Source organism: Cottoperca gobio, chromosome 2 (assembly GCF_900634415.1).
Source record: "Cottoperca gobio chromosome 2, fCotGob3.1, whole genome shotgun sequence".
Lineage (NCBI taxonomy): Eukaryota > Metazoa > Chordata > Actinopteri > Perciformes > Bovichtidae > Cottoperca > Cottoperca gobio.
Window position 1 is genome coordinate 998,622 of NC_041356.1, and position 14,023 is coordinate 1,012,644.

At 40.1% G+C, this 14,023-nt stretch overlaps 1 protein-coding gene across 4 annotated transcripts; it reads right to left on the reverse strand.

The window, feature by feature from the left end:
• Positions 1 to 3,851: 3,851 nt before the first annotated feature.
• Positions 3,852 to 11,019, reverse strand: pnpla4 (patatin-like phospholipase domain containing 4). 4 transcript variants are annotated; one of them, XM_029452430.1, is made up of 7 exons: positions 10,890 to 11,019; positions 9,914 to 10,102; positions 7,069 to 7,163; positions 5,876 to 6,011; positions 5,319 to 5,384; positions 4,797 to 4,949; positions 3,856 to 4,317 (listed from the first exon to the last, which is right to left on the reverse strand). In XM_029452430.1, exons 2-7 carry the CDS (start codon positions 10,091 to 10,093, stop codon positions 4,186 to 4,188), a joined length of 762 nt encoding a protein of 253 aa, XP_029308290.1. In that variant the 5' UTR covers positions 10,094 to 10,102; positions 10,890 to 11,019; the 3' UTR covers positions 3,856 to 4,185. The 4 variants fall into 4 exon arrangements, with proteins under 4 accessions (XP_029308297.1, XP_029308305.1, XP_029308314.1 ...); XM_029452437.1 differs by lacking the exons at positions 9,914 to 10,102; positions 10,890 to 11,019 and adding an exon at positions 8,315 to 9,251 and having other exon boundaries at positions 3,852 to 4,317; XM_029452445.1 differs by lacking the exons at positions 9,914 to 10,102; positions 10,890 to 11,019 and adding an exon at positions 8,238 to 9,249 and having other exon boundaries at positions 3,853 to 4,317.
• Positions 11,020 to 14,023: the final 3,004 nt, after the last annotated feature.

The following is a 14,023-nucleotide window of genomic DNA, read 5'->3' on the forward strand; positions in this document are numbered from 1 at the left end:
GATTTTTCTTCTATGCTAATTATGTATTTTATGATGCTCCACAGCTTACATTGTTGTGGATCAAATAGGGCTGTGTATCATTTGAAATGTTTTGATACTGGTGGTACAACTTTAGCATACAAATGTATATATATATATATATATATACATATATATATAATACATACATATATATATATATACAATATATATATATTATATATATATATATATATATAATATCATTATATATATATATATATATAATATATACATATATATACATATATATATATATATATATATATACTACATATTAACATATACTATATATTCATTACACTATATATTATATATATACATAATATAGAGATACATATTAACATTAAATATCTCTTCTCTCTATCTCTCCTCTCTCTCTCTCTCTCCTCTATCATCTCTCTCTATCTCTCTATCCTCTCTATTATCTAATATACTCTCATCTCTATATCTCTCTATATCCTCTTATCTCTCTCTCTCTGTCTCTCTATCTCTATCTCCTCATCCCTCTTCTATCCTCTCTATCCCTCTATCTCTATCCTATCTATCGAGAGAGAGAGAGGAGGAGAGAGATAGAGAGAAGAGAGAGAGATAGGGAAGAGAGAGACAGAGAAGAGAGAGAGGAGGAGAGACAGAGAGACGAAGAGAGAGGATAGAGAAGAGATAGAGAGACATGAGATATGAGAGATCAGAGATGATAGAGATAGAGATAGAGAGATATATCTATAGAGAGAGATAGAGAGATAGAGATGAGAGATAGATAAAGAGGATAGATCTAGATAACAGAAGATATATGATCTAATAGAGAGGGAGAGAGATAAGAAGACAGAGATAGGAGAATAAGGAAGAGAGACATATACAGACAGATATATATATATAATATATATAATATATATAACATATATATATATACATATATATACATATATATACATATACACATATATAGTGACACACATATATATACATATACATAATATACATATATATACTACATATATATACATATACATATATACATGTGGGCCCTCTCCTGCTGGTGCACAATACACTGAATGTCATATCAACATTTTTACATCTGATCTGCATGAGATGGAACAGTGTCTCATCTGTCAGTCTGTCTCACTCTCTTGACTTGATGTGCTTCATTGTAGAGAAGTTGCTCTCGCAGATGTATGTACGGCCAAACATGCTGGCCATTGAGAGCGCACAATCCCTGAGGAGTGGAAAGTGGGACTCGGGTAGCGGTCTCCGAAAGGAAATTCCCCTCTCCTGGCGCTTTGCTAGAAAGGGTTCTAACTGCAGTTCGCACATTTCAAGCTCCACTCAGGGGGCTGCTCGCTGATAGCAGTGGAGAGGGGGTCAGTGAATAACGCGATGCATGGTTGCGTGGCGTGGAAATCTTGAAAGCGGTTCTTAAACTGCTGCTGCAGTGTTTAAATGTCGGCTCAGTTCTTGGGTAATGTTTTCTCACATTCGGGAGCATCTTTGCGTATCTCTTCACATGAGGGGAAGTGTGCCAAGTTAGGACGGTCGGATGAAAATCCTTCTCTAAACAGAGCCAGTTTAGTAAGAAATGCGTTCATGTGCGCATATAGATCCGACACGGTTTGGCATCTTCCCTGTAACTGCATATTCAGGCGATTAAGATGCGATGCAAGATGTCCGCAAGGATGTCCAGGTCGAGGAGTAAATCTGTATTCTTGAGTTTTGCGCAGTAGCCTACGTGTCATGACTCTGGATTTGTGTTCCTGTTTTATTTTGTAGAGTTCACCTCCCTTGTGTCATGTCTTGTATTTACTTCCTGTCTTTGTGTGGTTTCCCACCATCGTCAGCGTCTGCCCCGCTCCTGATTGTTTTCACCTGTTCCCACTCACCTCTTGTATAAATTGTCCTGTCTCCCCTTGTCGTGTGTCAGTTCGTCTTGTCTTATCCTTGTCATAGCATGTGTAAGTTCCAGTGTGTTTTTTCAGAGAATTTTGTTTATCCTCCTAGTGAGCGCTTTGAGTTAAGATTTTGTTTTATTGAAGTAAAGTATTTTTTTTTTTACACTTTACCATCGTGTCCGGAGTCGTGCGTGTGAGTCTTCCTTCCCCGTGTCTGAGTCGTAACACTATGCACTTGTATCACATTGGATGGTGTTCTCCAAGAACACAGGGATTTCAGCGAGTAGCGCAAAAAAACCTCTCCAAGCATTTCCCACGGCTCATCCACCTTAAATCTGTGTGCATCTGTAAATCACACCTAATATTCATAATATTCACCTCTAGCGGAACTTGGTTCGAATTATTTGCTTGTTTACAACTGTGAAACCAATAATTGTATTGATTTCTGGATATTGACTGGCGTGCCGCACAAAGTGAGGGTGGGGGCCGCCAGTTGCCCATCCCTGGCCTATTCCAATGGCAAAAAAACAAAACAAACAAGAATCAACAGAAGAAAGTTAATTTGTAGTTCTAAAAATATATATATTTTTTACTCTTTTTGTCTCTCCCACAACAATATTTATCTCTCCTACAGCGTCCATTACAATTACATTACAAATTAGGCGATGACGTCATTTAGCGACTTTTAGGACAGCAAATAGCTACTTTCTTTACTGAGGAGTTTGCAACACTGCGGAGATGGAAAAATCTTAAAGACCACCAGGACCAGACTCTGGACCTTGGGTGACAAAACCTTCTAAGTTGCTGCACCTTCGTTTTAACTGCTCTCTGTTCTGGTTTCGGTTTGCATCTTGTTTGTACGACTTTGTATGTCTTTTTGTATGCTTGTACGAAATGTTTCACTATTATAAGGCGTCTTTGTGTACCTAGAAATGCGGTATATAAATTGAATGTATTATTAGTGCTGATACTATACCTGAGTTTCAATACATAACCTTTTTTGAAAATTACAAACTGTTTTCTATTTAACAAATTGATTAAATGTCTAAACTGGCAACCGTACAAGGTGTTTAACAGTGGATATAGTTAGTTTTGTCTTTGTGCTGTCTACAGTATGTTAAGCTGTGTGCATGGAGGAGGAAACCGGTTGCTCCGTTTGTTATCAGAGACTCCCAGGAAAGTCAAATATGCAGGTATTACAACAAGATCAGGGCGCAAGTGGGCAGCAAATGCATCAGTGGCCCAAGCAGATCAATCAAATTTGTGAGTGGGGGGGAGAGAAACAGCCACAGAGAACTAAGAACTCACTGCAAAGGGCACAATCATCGGTGATGAGGGTGGACCTGGGAAGAAGGCTGGAGGGCATCCAAACAACTTTGAACTTTGAACACACGTCTTGTGGTCTGAAGAGGTGTCCTGGAGTAGTTTGATTCTTTCCGCCGCGCTGCGAAATTTGATTATCCCTCATTTTACAACAAATGTCACTTAACAAAGTACTTATAAAATGAACACAATAAAAAAAGTGTTTTGGAAATGCCGCAGGACTGTCATAGGGTTTTTCACAAACTGTTCAAAAGTCTTCCTGCCGTACTGATATGATGTAGTAAATTAAAGACTTATTTAATGTTCCAGTTGGTTCCTTTTGGGCATTAATATCCTGACTATGTAGATAGTACAACATAATCAATTTGCCTCCTTCCTGCAGCCAGCTGTACGTCTCCCTCTGTCCCGAGGGAGCAGCTCTCACGTAGCAGTCCAACTGGCTGAAAAACTGATGAAGAACCTGCTCACGAAAAGAAACCCAGCGGAAACGTCCAGCACTTCAAAGACGATGCTCCATCCTTACATCCTGAGGGAGCTCCCAACATCCATGACGGCAGCGTGGATTTCGTGCGAAGTGCTGCAATATCCAATATATTTATTTTTTCCTCACTGCTTGAGGCTAGGTGGAATTAAATGCCTCCTTGGAAAATTGATGGAGAGACATGTTCACATGCAGGCTTTTTTATCATGTTCAGCTGCTGCCACATAGAGAAGAAAAAGGCTCAGTGTGTGTGATGACACGAATCTGACTGAAGCTCACAATGATACACTGAGGCCTTGATCCTGGAGAAAACAGCATCTTAATGCCAAACAAACCGGCACAGGAAACACTCAATCTTGATTTCTTTTTTTCTTCCTTTTTAATTTTTAATTAACACTTGGGTAATAAATACAGTAGAATCCATGAAAGGAATTCTCACATTTCTGTAAATGGTACTTGGCTTCGTGCATCGGACCGTCAGCTCATCCAGGCCTCTCTCTTCAGGAAGCGCACAGCATCATTGTAACCTTCTTCACATAAAGAATGCATGCCGCTGCTGGACGGAGGGAACAGAGCCTGGTTCAGACGTTTGATGTTCTCCATGGAGAACTGTGGAAACCAGAGAAAACACCATTTGTACGTCAAGTCTTCCAAGAAAATCAGTGACATTGTTTCCACTAAAGGTAACATACAGCATTTATTATTGAAGACAATTAATAGCAGACATAGAAACATCATACACAGTCCTGCTGCCGGAAATACTCAAGAGAGCACCGAATGTGGATGCCGAAGAACATAGTCCCCCAACAAATGCCTTATTTCCTCCTGTTTGAGTAACATTTGATACAGTAACCTGCTGCTTTAGGAAATGATTGAGATAATGGAGCCACATACTTGTGAGTTAATTTCTTTTAAGGATTATGTCTTCAGTATGAACCAATGGACTTGGGGAATTGAGTATTAATGGGACCAATAACTGCTTTCACTGAGACCCAGTGGGGCTCATTAAGTTTGTATATATTGTATAAATATTTGGTATCTCAGAGTCCCATTTTTAGACCAATATGATGGAATGATCCAGTACTCACCATTACGTTCATGTTGGCCAGTTTGAGTTGAGTGTTGAAGCGCCCCCTGTGGACAGGACACACATCCTGCAGTCCAGCAAAGGGAGACAGGGTGATTGTTCGTCCCTCAGGCAGAATTGGCAGACTGTCTGTGAATCCTCCATCAATCCATTTCTAAAATAAAAAAAACAAAGGCCACAGTGTCTCCAAATTAAGACTAAAGTGAAGGAATTTCTTCAGATTGACAGTGAAAATGCTAGATATTGTGTTTATGTGAGTTTATTATTGTCCGGAATGACGGGCAATTGTGTTTTTACAGCACATCAAGTTTCAGAAACAAAGCCATTTCAAGTTAGTATGGAACCTTTACTTTGAAATGTATCCAAATATCTCTAGAATATCTCCAAATTACGAGATAAGTACTTGATTTTGCTTGTGTTTGTAATCTGAGCAGATGTATCAATCACTGTAGGAAATAATGTGTTTTTGTAGAACCTCACATTTTAGAAATTAAGCCAATTTGACAGTTAAAGACATCGTTACCTGTCCTCTCAATTCCACTGGTTTGAGTCCAGCATAGACCGGCACAAAGCTGCTGGCTAGTAGAGCCTGGAGAAGTTACAAATGAGGGTTAATTTATCAGGAAACACTCTTTGACCCACCGACACTTGAAATGTTGATTCTTCAGCAGGAAGAAGCTGAACATGGTGGCCATGGTGAGGAACATTTCCCTCCGGTTAATATATTTGTGACAACCGGTCTTAGTGATTACACCGGACATTTTACAAAAGGGGAGGGCAAGTGTTATCAGTCTATGCCCGAACATCGGCTAACACCGTCTTCCTCCGGCAAACCTACTGGAGATTGAAAGTTGACTACATCTAACATGAGCAATGCAAGTAAATGTTACGTAAAGAACAGACGAGGGTTAGGCCCCTCAAGCCATTGCTGATATACAGTATGTCGACATTCATTACACAAGGACTGACTTTGTTAGTATCATTCATCCATAAGCTGTAGAATGAAGGAAAATAATCATAAACATTTACTGCGGCCTTTTAAACCGTAAGGATGTTATGTGTAGAGAGCGGGGTGTGTACCTTTATGAGCTCCTCTCTGGAGCTAAACCTGGATATGATGTGGTTCTTGCCACTTTTGGAGTGTGTTATTGAGACGTAGAGGCGCTTAGTGGCCAGACTGTGAGCGTTACTGGGCAGAATCTCTTCTATCCCTTCCCTGCAGAGGGTCCACAAACAGATGCTCACTTGTTAGGTGTTTGATAATAATAATAATAATAATAATAATAATCCCCACAGGGCATCATAAAATCTGTGCTTTTTAAATCAAGATGTAATCATCAGTCAATCGGTTGAACATGTACAAAATCACTAAATCTAATCACTAAAGCTTACTAATAAAGGATTTAACATGGAGCTCGGTTCCTCGTTATATAGATAGGAATTGTTATTATTATTCTTTTCCACATTGAATCGCATTTTTGAGGGCCTGAGCGTGCTCCAAAACGTGTTTGAAAAAATTCAAACACGTCACAAAAATGTACGTGAAATATCGGTCTTGCTCATGGGCGTGCCAAAATGGCTCAACAGCAGCACCTGGAACGCAGCTCCTGCCGTATATGTAACGTGGAGGTATGTCTTAAGCCCAACAGGAAGTCGGCCATTTTGAGTTTTACGGCAAGTTTTTTGTAACATTTGAGGGCGCAGTACTGTAACAAACTCCTCCGACAGCTTTTATCCGATTAAATTCAATTTTGGTCAGTACCATCTAAAGACCTTAACGATGAAAAGTCATCGACATCGGGATTCAATTCACCGAACACCCTTGCCGTGGCATCGCGGCCATTTTGAGCAATTCGCCCTAAAAGAGGAAGTTGTTGTAACTTCAGCAAACAGTCGCGGCCAGACAGGAAGTCAGCCATTTTTGTTTTTGCAGAACGTGCCGGCCAGTTTGCACTAAGCATGCACTTTGACCTTTTTAATGCAACACAGCAAAGCAATATTCAGAGGCAACATGGATTCAGACAAATTCATTGAAAACAAACTTTAAAAGAAATGAAAGCTAAATGCTAACATCTGCATGCTAACACGCTCACAAAGCTCAGTGTGTGGGAGAAGAGTCGGGCAGAACGTTTTGATTTGATGCAGGTACAATGTTTACCACACTCACCAAGTTCTCGCGCCACACGATATTGTGCCACGATGTTTCCCGACATCCCGAATACAAATCTGATATTTAGCTCCAGTTATAACCACATCAGTGGAAGTGAAATTACCGTAGCGTGAGCATGAAGTCGTATCCCGGTGTGACAGCTCCAAACCGCTGCTTCCTCACGCTGTCAGCAAACCTGTATGTGAACTCTTTACAGTTCTAGAAGAGAAGGAAACAAACACTGTTATGACATCATACGTCATTTAGTTATACTTGGTTTATGAATCACTAAAGCCACACTCAACATCTCACACACAAATTAAAATGTCTCAGTATTTTTGGATGATTGGTAATCTGTTTCTAATAACTTAAAGAAGCTCATATGGGACAATATGGAGGGACAGAGAGAAAGAACTGTATTCTGAATGTGTTCCACAAATATTACAATTCAAATAAAAAGCGGCCACTAATATAGTTTCCTGTCCACAAACTAAAATACCATAACGGTGCATTTAACATCTAACGTCCACATAATCTACAAAATCCTTGTTGTTCATTCAGTTCTGTGAATTTACATTTCTAAAGCAAGTCCATGATCCTAATAATCTTCACAGATACAGTTCATTTTGCATTATTTATAAAAAAATATATATAAATAAACTATCATACAAAGCTATATATTTGTTAGTTATATCTTTATTTAAAATATGAATTTGTACTTTGTACATTTTTAACCCTTCTGTTTTTTTATTCATCAAATGGTCTGAAAAGAATGGGGGTTGTTCGATACTATGCTCTTCCCGATAAAAACATTATTTTAAGTAATTTGAATGAATTATGATTTCTTTATTGAATTTAATAACTTGTTCCTATAACAAATTCCTTGTGCGATGCGAAGGTCTAAGGACAGAGGGTGTCGTAACCTGTACAGTCTGTAAAGCACACTGAGACAAATGTATAACTTGTGATATTGGGCTATATAAATACATTTGATTTGATTCTGTTGTTCTTTGGGGTCAAAAAGACAACGCAACACAAAGTGGTGCAAATTGACAAACCATACTGCCCCCTCACGGCAGGCACACACACACACACACACACACACATACACACACACACACACACACACACACACACACACACACACACCTTTGATGTCTAGGGTCAAGCAATGGTCAAGACAACAAAAAACATAAACAAAAAACAAACGTTGGTGCATTTCACATTTTAGTCTGAGAGACGAGCAGCACAATGAGGAGGCAGAAGCACTTTGGCTCATGAGCAATTTTTAACCATGTTGTGGAGAAGAATGACCAGGAGGCCAATGCTGAACATAATGAGGAGGAATAATCTGAGGAAGAGGACCCAGCTGAGATAGTAGAATATTTCCAGTCAAAGGATGAAACATTGATCTGGTCTTCCATCCCTCCCGGTGACGGATGACGCATGTTGACAGCAGAGAAAGCAGAGAGAGAGACAAGCCATCATGTCAAACCGCATATGCAAGGTCTCGTATTGATGACATAAAGTCCACTTTTTACCTGTTTTTGCCCAAAACTTTTGAAGATGCGGCGCTGAACATGACAAACAAGGAGGGGCGACGGGTCGATGGCAACAAGTGGAGAAAGATGGATCTAATGGATCTGCAGGCATGAGATGTTGATTCTCGCTGGCGAGTACCCATCCAGTAAAAAAGCTACAGGTAGTTTATGGCATGCCGAGTCTGGTTGGGCAATTTTCCATGCTACCATGACACTCAACATGTTTCATAAAATCTCAAGAGTGATTTGTTTTGAATATAAAGACACAAGAGAAGATGGCCATGCACGAGCCAACCTACTCCCAATTGAGACGTATGGGACACGTGGGTTTCTCTCCTGCCGTTGATGTACGATCCAGCCACTGATGTGACTGTGGATGCGATGCCAGGTCCAGCTATGCATAGAACATGCAGCTATATACTGGCAAACCTGCTGGTGCGCAGTCCAAGTTAGGCCATGCAAGTTGTCTTTGACATGACAGAAGGTCTCCAGGGTAAAACGATCACCTGTGACAACTCCTTTACTTCACAGGCCCTTGGCCTGGAGCTGCAGAAGGAAAGCTGTACATGGTGGGATCAGTATGGCGGAATAAGCCTGACCTTCCCCCTGCACTGGTATCAAGGTAATTTATACTTTATGCTTTATAAACAGTCAAACCAGACAGGGTCATTTTTGACCCCAGAGGACAACAGGTGTGATTATTTGCTGCAATTAAAAAAATTCCGTATACGGCCCGCGAGACCATTTGATCCGGCCCTCGAGGTAATTCGTAAAACGCACGCAAAATATTTTAAACGGGCGACTGACTGTTTTTCTTGGCCACGGTCAGGGTCGAACGTGTCATCACGTGGTCACGTCATGTCAAAAAACTTCAATTTTAAACGAGACTGTCATTGATATCAGTGAACGCAGCATGGCGAGTGTAAAAAAAAAGCTGGATGCGGAATCTCGCACTTTCCAGGAGACAGGGGAAACACTGCAGTCTGTGATAAGACAAATCACAATGATATATAGTCAAAATAATTAATTGTTTAATTTAAAGGGTATACTTTCATGTAAATAAGGTCTATTGGCCATAAATTCCAAAACAAAGGGAACAATGTGTGGTAATGGGTTGGAAGTAAGACTAAAGGTGTTACACAGAATTGATTGACAATTTATACTATGTGCTTAAATAACAGAGGACAAAGGGTGTATTGCAATCGGGAGTACATTACGAGGGTTAAGAGCCAGGGAGTCTTAAATACTAAGAGGATATTATTATTTTATTATTCTCTTTAATTCCACATTGACAATTTGTCAAACTGTCAACACTACAGAAGAAATATTAATGGTGACAGTTAAACGCATGATTAATACTCTCAAACATTCTGATTTCAGTGTTGTTGTTGTTTTTAAACTCGTACCCCGTTAAGGAGAACACTCTACCTCTAACTTGTCAGGAGCTGTGATCATTACAGCGGCCACCAGGGCCCCGGCCGAGGCCCCTGCACATGCTCTGAGGGATCCCAGCAGCTTGTCCCCGTGGCGGAGAAAGGCCCCCACAGCACCGAGGTGGTAGATCCCCAAGAACCCACATGCAGCAAAGGATAAATTCAGGACTGTCATCCTCAACACCTACACAGACGTGACAATCATCAATCAAAAGTATATGTCAGTACATGTTTTTTTTACATTTTATTCTTGAGCATTGTACAGTCAAATATGGGGTCCATTAATCATTTTATATGTATATCGTGCATCTTTACAGCCGGTAATATACATTAGCAATTGTCATAAAATTAAGAAAAGCCATGAAGTATCAAGCTGAAAAAATATTGTTATGTATTGTTATTTTGACGTTTACAACATAAATCATCATTTGAAAGAGTGCACTCACACACACACAAAAGTCTTAAGAAGCTGTAAGTTTACTAATAGTAATAATAGCATAATAATGAAAATCAAATATGTCACTATGAGTTTAAATTGAACACATTTTAAGAATTTAAAAAGGCCTTGTATATATACATTTTATTTTTAATATAATTCCATGCAAGCTGTTTTTAGTAACGTTTGGTTTATATAGGTATTTGTGACATAAAAAATAAATAATAAACTGACAAATATTAGGGGCTGTGAAAAACTACGACTCCCATTGTAATTCAGTACACCTCATTTTACCACGATGTATTTCTGAGGGCAGTATACAGTATACACGAAGACACGTTATTACATGTCCATACAATAAAGTATGTATAATGTTACCGAGTTCAGTGTGGTATATTTTTAAGATTTCTGAATAACGTTAGAATACTTTTGTCAGAGTAGGATTCACAGCAGAAAAGTAACTTAACAGAAAAACAAAGCTAGTTAACGTTAGCGATATAACCTCGGTCACTCTGAAGAGAAGAAGAGGACGTACCGTGTTTACAGTCAACACCTTTAGCGTAACCTCATGTCGTCTTGTTTTATTCACGGCTAGATAAATAACTCGTTCCTGCACGTTGTAAACATGTAAGGTTAGCTACCAACCTATGTGCCCTCACGGAACCGGAAACAGTAATAACACTCTTTCCGCTCATGATTTTCAAAATAAAAACTCCTCCTCATTTTGTTAACCTCGCTCTTTTACTTGCAGAATAGATTTTATATTCATGAGTGGATTGTTAAATGTCATTATTTTAGTAAGTATGGTGAGTTTTCCCAGGTTTGAACTGAAACAGATGAACTAAGTTTAGTTCAGCTGTTTCACTTCAGTCTTTCCCATAAAAACTTTAAAAAAGAAATACAATATTTTCAGTCAAAAATGCTATGACCCAAATATAGAACAGCCTGATTACCCCTAACCAATCACACTGCTTGCTAAGGCATATAAACTGTCAAGTAATTTGAGAAAATTATCCACTCCTAATTTTTTATTCCTTTAAAGGTTCAATGTGTAATTCCAAGCCACCTGCTCCAAAGAAATAGGGCACATTATTTTACCTCTAAACTGAATCCATACAATCTCTAATGTTTATATTTTAATTGTAGTATTTTGGCATATTTTTGTACTCTAATTTATTCTTCATATTGTGTATTGCATTAACTCCTGTGTAATGCCTGTCAGTCAGTTAGTGGGCAGGAATACGCAAAAAACACTGCCATTTTATAATCTTCACGTGGAATTGATCCATCTGTGTTGTGTACTGGGCACTAATGTTAACTGGGGGCTGTAGTCTGTGTAACGTTACGTTAGTTTGTTTGTTGGACTAAATTCAAAGTGGCAGAATCTAGAAAATGACCCGTATATTTGTCTGGTCTTTCCGGTGGCGGCGCAGCCAAGTGAGCAGCTCGCAGCGGGCTGCTGGACCTGTGTAACGGCCACAACAAGGAGTCTGCAGTTCCCCGGTGCTGTGGCTGAACTCGAGCTAACTGCTAACTGAAGCTACACCATTTCCCGGAGCTGGCGACAGCTATGAGGACAAAGAGAGGTGGTGCGGGTGGCTGTATTATTTACAAGAGAGTCAGCAGATGTACTTCTTCTCCCTCTGTACTGTTGGGTTTTGAGGCCCAAAGGGCGCTGAGATAGTCTTTCAATTGAATCCAGTAAACTTCTAGTTGATCAAGATACTTATTTATTTAAAGTGATGGTGACAGCAATGTCAAAAAATACCCTCAGCCGAGGACACTTTCACACACCAAGTCCACAGTCCGAATCAATAAAGAGCCAGTTAGCTGTCTGTTGGTACAAGTGAAAAGTGTTACAAAAACATCATAAACATTTTGCTATATTCTCTACAGAAGGGTGTCGTCGTCCCTCATTGGTCCATGTTGGCGCGGTGATGCCCCTTGGTGGGCCGTCTTGTAGGTGGCGAGATGGAGGTGGAACTGAAACTCTTTGAAGAGAACCTACAGTGCTTCACATTCATAACTAAATAGTGCTCATTATACATTTGTGCAGAAATACATGTTGTGCAATAATACATTTAGATTGAGGTGGACGAGTACATGTGATAATCATTAAATGTGACACAATACATAATACATTTTGATTGAGGTGTACGAGTACATGTGATAATCATTAAATGTGACACAATACAATCAGGAGTTTATTTACTTCACAGTACCAAGGCAGACTGCAGCTACAGTGACTCACTATCACATCTAGAGAAACAAGTGATATTACACACTGGACGAAGCACAGCTAGCTGTTAGCATGCTAACTTCAGTAGATATCTCTGCAACACAACACAGAGACGTCTTTGACATAACGTCAACACTGTTACCTCTTCACACTCTGTTGATAATGTTAGTTCATTGTTTTAAATTTGAATTCTGGCAGATCTTACACATTGTAGCTTTAAATATAATAATAATAATAATAATAATAATAATAATAATAATAATAATAATAACAATAATAATACTAATACATTTTATTTAGAGGCGCTTTCAGGACACCCAAGGTCGCCTTACAGTGCATTTAAAAGTTAAAACAGCTAAAACAAAGACGGAAAACAAATTAGTCAAACCGACATCGATAAAACGGCTAAGACAAGAGTGACGGAGTGAAAGGAGGATCTGTGATAACAAGTTGATTGTATTTTAGAGTGAGTAGGCCAGTTTAAACAGGTGGGTTATGAGGTGGGATTTGAAAGTCGTAATGGTGTCAGACTGTTTGATGTGTGGAGGCAGTGAATTCCAGAGCCTGGGCGCGGTGTAGCTAAAAGCCCTGGCTTCCATGGTGCTAAGACGGGAGGTGGGGACAGTCAGGAGTCCGGCTGAGGATGAGTGCAGGGAGCGGGTGAGGAGGTTTGAGAGATAGTTGGGGTCGAGGTTGTTGAGGGCTTTGTATGTGAGCAGAAGGTTTTTCTAATCAATCCGGTGCTGAACAGGGAGCCAGTGAAGTTGGATGAGGATGGGGGTGATGTGGTCAGACGATTTGGTGCGGGTAATGATCTGGGCAGCCGAGTTTTGAATGATTTGGAGTCTGTTGAGTAGTTTTGTGGGTAGGCCAGAGAGGATAGCATTACACTAGTCAATCCAGGATGTGACAAATGCATTAACCAGGATTTCAGTGCTGGATTGTGACAGTGCTGGATTGTGACAGGGATGGGCGGAGTCTGGAAATGTTGCGGATATGGAAGAAGGCACATCCAGGTGATGTTTTTTATGTGGGGTGCAAACGAAAGGGTGCTGTCCAGGATGACGCCAAGCCTTTATGACTTGGCTGGTGAAGGATACAGGGAAGCCGTCGATCATGATGTTTGGGGGTGGTTAGGATTTTGGAGAGGGTGTTTTTGGAGCCGATGAGCAGGGCCTCAGTTTTGCTACCATTTAGCTTCAGGAAGTTCCTGCTCATCCAGCTCCTGATGTCCTGGAGGCAGGTGATGAGGGAGGTGGGGGGGAAGGCGGTGGTGCGTTTGGTTGAGATATAGACTTGCGTGTCGTCAGCATAGCAGTGAAAGTGGATGCCATGGTGACGGAGGATTGTGCCTAGGGGGAGGAGGTAAATGATGAATAGGAGTGGACCCAATACTGACCCCTGGGGAACACCCAGTGAAACAGGAGAAC